Source organism: Boleophthalmus pectinirostris, unplaced genomic scaffold (genome assembly GCF_026225935.1).
Source record: "Boleophthalmus pectinirostris isolate CB_2022bp ecotype Guang Dong unplaced genomic scaffold, ASM2622593v1 HiC_scaffold_19, whole genome shotgun sequence".
In the NCBI taxonomy this organism is placed as follows: domain Eukaryota; kingdom Metazoa; phylum Chordata; class Actinopteri; order Gobiiformes; family Gobiidae; genus Boleophthalmus; species Boleophthalmus pectinirostris.
In genome coordinates this window covers 45,682,676-45,689,758 of record NW_026571140.1, presented here as the reverse complement: position 1 = coordinate 45,689,758, position 7,083 = coordinate 45,682,676, and the positions used below count along the sequence as shown (strand labels likewise).

General features: G+C 47.9%; 1 protein-coding gene across 1 annotated transcript in view; it reads right to left on the bottom strand.

Moving 5' to 3' along the window:
* Nucleotides 1-5,781: 5,781 nt before the first annotated feature.
* Nucleotides 5,782-7,083, bottom strand: part of atp6v0d1 (ATPase H+ transporting V0 subunit d1) — a 6,898-nt gene continuing 5,596 nt past the window's right edge. Inside the window, exons 6-8 of the mRNA XM_055154263.1 lie at nt 7,041-7,083; nt 6,370-6,447; nt 5,782-6,261 (exon numbers count right to left, since the gene is read on the bottom strand). The exon at nt 7,041-7,083 is cut by the window's right edge and continues 134 nt beyond it. Coding sequence (XP_055010238.1) covers nt 6,100-6,261; nt 6,370-6,447; nt 7,041-7,083 — 283 coding nt within the window. The 3' untranslated portion in view covers nt 5,782-6,099. The remainder of the gene's footprint in view (nt 6,262-6,369; nt 6,448-7,040) is intronic.

Genomic DNA, 7,083 nt, shown 5'->3' with positions numbered 1-7,083 from the left:
TGTGTGTGTGTGTGTGTGTGTGTGTGTGTGTGTGTGTGTGTGTGTGTGTGTGTGTGTGTGTGTGTGTGTGTGTGTGTGTGTGTGTGTGTGTGTGTGTGTGTGTGTGTGTGTGTGTGTGTGTGTGTGTGTGTGTGTGTGTGTGTGTGTGTGTGTGTGTGTGTGTGTGTGTGTGTGTGTGTGTGTGTGTGTGTGTGTGTGTGTGTGTGTGTGTGTGTGTGTGTGTGTGTGTGTGTGTGTGTGTGTGTGTGTGTGTGTGTGTGTGTGTGTGTGTGTGTGTGTGTGTGTGTGTGTGTGTGTGTGTGTGTGTGTGTGTGTGTGTGTGTGTGTGTGTGTGTGTGTGTGTGTGTGTGTGTGTGTGTGTGTGTGTGTGTGTGTGTGTGTGTGTGTGTGTGTGTGTGTGTGTGTGTGTGTGTTGTGTGTGTGTGTGTTGTGGAGGTGTCATGTCTGTGCAGATCCTTAAATCAAAAACGACGAGTCGACGGAAAATAAAACTCCGACTTTAGACTGAAGGAAAAGTCACTGCACCTGTCAAAATATTTATTACTGTTAAGATCAAAAGTGTTTAATGTCTCCTCAGGTGTGTGTCTCCTCAGGTGTGTGTTCCTCAGGTGTGTGTTCCTCAGGTGTGTGTCTCCTCAGGTGTGTGTTCCTCAGGTGTGTGTCTCCTCAGGTGTGTGTTCCTCAGGTGTGTGTCTCCTCAGGTGTGTGTTCCTCAGGTGTGTGTTCCTCAGGTGTGTGTCTCCTCAGGTGTGTGTCTCCTCAGGTGTGTGTTCCTCAGGTGTGTGTTCCTCAGGTGTGTGTGTGTTCCTCAGGTGTGTGTTCCTCAGGTGTGTGTTCCTCAGGTGTGTGTTCCTCAGGTGTGTGTGTGTGTCCTCAGGTGTGTGTTGTCTCAGGTGTGTGTCTCCTCAGGTGTGTGTCTCCTCAGGTGTGTGTGTGTGTCCTCAGGTGTGTGTCTCCTCAGGTGTGTGTGTCCTCCTCAGGTGTGTGTCTCCTCGTGTGTGTGTGTTCCTCAGGTGTGTGTCCTCAGGTGTGTGTTCCTCAGGTGTGTGTTCTCAGGTGTGTGTTCCTCAGGTGTGTGTCTCCTCAGGTGTGTGTTCCTCAGGTGTGTGTTCCTCAGGTGTGTGTCTCCTCAGGTGTGTGTTCCTCAGGTGTGTGTTCCTCAGGTGTGTGTTCCTCAGGTGTGTGTCTCCTCAGGTGTGTGTCTCCTCAGGTGTGTGTTCCTCAGGTGTGTGTGTGTGTGTGTGTGTGTTCCTCAGGTGTGTGTGTGTGTCTCCTCAGGTGTGTGTTCCTCAGGTGTGTGTTTCCTCAGGTGTGTGTCTCCTCAGGTGTGTGTCCTCAGGTGTGTGTCTCCTCAGGTGTGTGTCCTCAGGTGTGTGTTCCTCAGGTGTGTGTCTCCTCAGGTGTGTGTCTCCTCAGGTGTGTGTTCCTCAGGTGTGTGTTCTCCTCAGTGTGTGTGTGTCCTCAGGTGTGTGTTCCTCAGGTGTGTGTCTTGTGTCCTCAGGTGTGTGTGTCCTCAGGTGTGTGTGTGTGTGTGTGTCTCCTCAGTGTGTGTCTCCTCAGTGTGTGTGTCTCCTCAGGTGTGTGTTCCTCAGGTGTGTGTCTGTCCTCAGGTGTGTTTTTTCCTCAGGTGTGTGTCTCCTCAGGTGTGTGTTCCTCAGGTGTGTGTGTCTCCTCAGGTGTGTGTTTTCCTCAGGTGTGTGTCTCCTAGGTCCTCAGGTGTGTGTCTCCTCAGGTGTGTGTTCCTCAGGTGTGTGTTCCTCAGGTGTGTGTGTGTTCCTCAGGCGTGTGTTCCTCAGGTGTGTGTCTCCTCGTGTGTGTGTGTGTTTCTCAGGTGTGTGTTCCTCAGGTGTGTGTCTCCTCAGGTGTGTGTCTCCTCAGGTGTTTTTTCCTCAGGTGTGTGTCTCCTCAGGTGTGTGTTCCTCTGGTGTGTGTCTCCTCAGGTGTGTGTGTGTGTGTCTCCTCAGGTGTGTGTTCCTCAGGTGTGTGTGTTCCTCAGGTGTGTGTTCCTCAGGTGTGTGTCTCCTCAGGTGTGTGTTCCTCAGGTGTGTGTCCTCAGGTGTGTGTCTCCTCAGGTGTGTGTTCCTCAGGTGTGTGTCTCCTCAGGTGTGTGTCTCCTCAGGTGTGTGTCTCCTCAGGTGTGTGTCTCCTCGTGTGTGTGTGTTCCTCAGGTGTGTCCTCAGGTGTGTGTCCTCAGGTGTGTGTCTCCTCAGGTGTGTGTTCCTCAGGTGTGTGTCTCCTCAGGTGTGTGTCTCCTCGTGTGTGTGTGTTCCTCAGGTGTGTATCTCCTCAGGTGTGTGTCTCCTCAGGTGTGTGTTCCTCAGGTGTGTGTCTCCTCAGGTGTGTGTCATCCGGGTCTGTGAAGCAGTGATGAAGCAGCTCCTCCTCGTCTTCCTCGTCCTCCTCCCAGGTCACACTCTGAAGATCAGGAGGCCCATGTGGCAAGTCTCCACCCCAAAGACCTGGACTGAAGCTCGAGATCATTGCAGAAGGTGCGTCTGATCCATATCCTGCCGAGTTCTAAACAGGAAGTGGTCTGGGACAGGTCTTGGTCTCGATCAGTCCGGTCTTGAACAGTGCGACTTCTAAATGTGTGCAGTGAGTTTGGGGGGGACCTGATGACCGTCGTGTCCCAGGGCGAGCTGGACCAGATGGACCTGAGCCACTTCCACGCCTGGGTGGGGATGTACCCACACCAGACACACTATCACTGGAACGGCGGCCCCAACCCCGTCGACTTCTGGAACGACCCCATGTGCTCCGGGGGCTGGAAACCTGAGGACGGAGGACAGTGTGTCCTCACCTCCTACAGAACAGACAAGTATCGACCCCTCTCTTTATCTCTCCTCTGATCCCTGTCTCCTCCTCTGATCCCTCTCTCTTTTTTCTTTCTCTCTCGTCAGAACCGTCGGTGCTTCGTGCTCAGAGAAACATTTCTTCTTCTGTTCCGGGTTCTCTGGTTCCTCATTTGAGGTCTTTGTTCCTGAGGCTCAGTCTAAACCTGAAGCTCAGAGCTTCTGTGTGGACCTGGGTTTGTCCCTCAGCACGTTCTTGGAGACCAGCAGCCCGCGTTGGCCCGGTTCTCCGTTCTACGTGGCCCGAGAGTTCCCCGTTTGGATCGGCCTCCACAGAAACGGTGAGAGACTGTTTCAGCTCTGAAGGGGGGGTTGGGCGGGTCTGTGAGGGACCATAGACTGTAAGTGTGAACCTGTGAGCTGCTGCGCTACAAACAGGACGAGAGTTTGGGCTGATTAATAATAATAATAAAAATACATGTGTTTTATACGACGCTTTTCACAGCGACACTAAACCTGGGGACATCTGGTCATTTGCAAATTCCCGCCCCACCTCTGTGTGACTCGCAGCGCGTTCACACGGGATAAACAAAGTCCGTAAATGACTTTATTTTACTGACATTTGCCTTGTTCACAGGATTAGTTTGACCTGTGGACCTTTGGTGATTTGTCATTTTTGCGGACGATGCCTGAGGTCTTAATCCCGTGTGAACGCGTCACGTCTGTCATTTGTAAAGTCAAAATTCCACCACAAATATAGACTATATTTCTATATTTCAGACGTCCGGTGATAAAACTCGTCCCGTGTGAATCTAAATCTCACTGTTTGTTGTTGTCTTTTCTATCTCTTTCTTTTCTTTCTGCGCTCTCAGACTCTCAGACCGTCTTGACCTTCAGATCAAAACAAACAGATCAGTTTTGTCCTGATTTCTGTTGGACTCCTTTTTGTTATAATCTTTTAGTCCTGACATATATTTGTAATGGAAGTCAAAGGGAATATGTCATTTTACACATTCTCTCCCATTCAAACCACAAATTTACACCATAAATGACTGACAAATGTAGTTAATATGATGAAGTGAGATTCAGGAGCAGGACCTTCAGTCGTCCTCTCACCAGTGAACCACAACTCAACTCAATCACACCTCGAATTTCCCAGAAGTCTTTATGTCACAGCCTTTCTCATCATCTCAGTTTGTCTCGGCGAACTGGACCCCACCTCCCGTCCCCTATTTTGTCTTTCAGTCATAAGACGCCTTTGGGGGGAGGTCCCGCTCCGGCTGGGCCAAGTGAAGATTGAGACGTAGCCTCCACCCAGAGTCTCAACCAGCCGTCTCTGCCCCGCGTCGTACATGATCAATAAACTTCTTGGTACTATGTCATTGTGGGTGTGGTCCGAGCTATTGAAAGAAGAATTTAGCTCAAGGTTTCCACTTCACTCTTTTAAGTTTGAACTTATATAATTTTTCTGCTTTTTATTGTTTCCTCAAAGTTAATGTTTATGGCAAAATAAACCTATAATGTAAAAAATCTATGTGGACTTTAGGTGACAAACCCTTTTGCTCTGTCAAAAATCATGGAGGCATTTTAAAATTTGACTAAATCGATGAAACTTTCAAAAGTTCCAAACACACTGACGTCAACACAGCCAGAAACACTGATGTTTGAAAAACGAATGACATGAAGGTTCAAAACATAAAAACAGATCAGAGCCTAAAGGACAAAAAAATCAAAAACATTAAAAATAGGTCAGTGTGATGATAATGATGATGATGATGGTTTCAGAGGAACATCTCAGTGTGGATTTGGGAAGCTCATAGATGGATGTTCTCCAAAGGACAGAGTCTGTGGAGCAGAAGCAGCGACGCACTGACCTCAGATAAAATCAGGTTCCTCTGTGTGTTTCAGGAGGATCATGGGAGTGGAGCGACCAAAACCCGTCTGACTTCAGGAACTGGGCTCCAGGTGAGAGGGAGGAGTCGGGGGAGAGGGGGAGGAGTCAGTTGAATCCAGTGTGTGTTCTGTTCCAGATCTTGGCGTGGCTGCGAGCTCTGTCCAGGGCCCAGGTGTGGGGTCAGATTGTGTGTCTGTGTCGTCTCAGTCTAAGTCCATGTCAGTGCACAGCTGCTCCGAGGCCTTCCCTTCTCTGTGCTACAGACACAATGTGGTCCTGGTGCAGGAGCTTCTGACCTGGGAGCAGGCTCTGGAGACCTGCAGGATCCTCACGCCCTCCACAGGCTCCTTCAGCCTCCTCAGGCTCCAACAGAGCGAGATGGACAACATCAAGAACGTCCTGCGCTTCTCCACCACCAGCAAGGTACAGGGGGCACTAAACCTGTGTGTCCTCAGTGAGGGACAGAAGGTCTAACACATGTCCTGTGTCCTCAGGTGTGGGTGGGTCTGCGGTTCCTGGGTGGTTCTTGGTTCTGGTCAGATGGGGGCGCTGTCTCTCTGTCTTCTCTTCCTGTGTGTCCTGAGTCTGGACTTCACTGTGGAGCTCTGGTCCTCAATGAAACCCCAGGATCAGACCCGCTCATAGAACCCAGCGACTGCAGCCAGACCCTCAATGTGCTCTGTTATGGAGAACCTTAGAACCCTCTGCTGTGGAGAACCTTAGAACCCTCTGCTGTGGAGAACCTTAGAACCCTCTGCTGTGGAGAACCATAGAACCCTCTGCTGTGGAGAACTCAAAACAGCGTCGGCAGGTGAAGAGCACATGAACATAACATCATCTGCATGTTTTGTTTTGTTTTCTTGGAGTTTTCAGGTGTTTGATTGAAACATGATCAATATGTTTAAACGTGTTTTCAGACTGAACTGTCATGATGTGGATGGATGTGATGATGTCATAGATGTGATGTCATCAGTGTGAGCTGTGATTGGCCCGTGGAGGGTGATGTCATCACAAAACCTCTGTTCTAGTTCTATTTGTTAGAAATGTAATAAATCTGACGTGTTCTCGTTTTGGTTGTTAAAAAAATAAAACTAATTTTCATTTACAGATTTATTTCACATTTACAATAATTTCACACATTTGACATTTTATCATTTCAGAATAAATTTCCACGACACAAAAACACTTTTAAATACAATAAATACTATCTCAGGCTTTTATCGGGTTTTTAATGACAGTGTGATGTCTGTGGCGGCCTGCAGGGGGACCACAGCATCAGAGCAAAGCACTCTGGGAAATGGAGTTCAAACAAAGCATCTCATTTTTACGGAATGTGAAAATACAGAATTTTACAGCATTTATTTAGAAGACAGCACAGACTGGACAGACATGAAGGGCAAAGGGTAAACTCCCTCAGAATATGGGGATGTAGTTGTCGATCTTGGCCCTGTGCCGTTGGGCAATGCACTCTGCGATCCACACAATGTTACGACATTCCTGCTCCTTCAGTTTGACGTAGGAATAAAAGACGGAGAAATGAAACTGGTTCAGGAACGCCAGTTTGTTCAGCTTCACCTGGAACGGAAATGTACAATTTCACAAAAAACACAGTATTTGCAGTAGTAGTAGTAGTAGTAGTAGTAGTAGTAGTAGTAGTAGTAGTAGTAGTAGTAGTAAACATACCTCATGCTCAAAGAAGCGGTCCTCCAGAGTTTTGTCCCCGGGGTTACTGCCCGCACCCTCGAACAGAAGCTTGTACTCCTGAAACACAAAAGTACTGCCTCACCTCCAAGTACACACAACATACACAAGAGTACATAGTAGTAGTAGTAGTATCAGTAGTAGTAGTATCAGTAGTAGTAATGGTATCAGTAGTATCAGTAGTAGTAACAGTATCAGTAGTAGTATCAGTAGTAGTATCAGTAGTAGTAGTAACAGTAGCAGCAGTAGTAGTAGTAGTATCAGCAGTAGTATCAGTAGTAGTAACAGTAGTAGTAACAGTAGTAGTAACAGTAGCAGCAGTAGTAGTAGTATCAGTAGCAGTAGTAGTAGCAGTAGTAGTAACAGTAGTAGCAGTAGAAGTATCAGTAGTAGTAACAGTAGCAGCAGTAGTATCAGTAGTAGTAGTAACAGTAGCAGTAGTAGTAGCAGTAGTAGTAACAGTAGTAGCAGTAGAAGTATCAGTAGTAGTAACAGTAGCAGTAGTAGTAGCAGTAGTAGTAGTATCAGTAGTAGTAGTAATAGTAGCAGTAGTAGTAGTAGTAGCAGTAGTAGTAGTAGTAGCAGTAGTAGTAGTAGTACAGTAGTAGTAGTAGTAGCAGTAGTAGTAGTAAGTAGTAGTACTAGTAGTACACGGGGTAGTAGTCGGCCACGGCCTTGACCTGCTCGTAGTCGTCG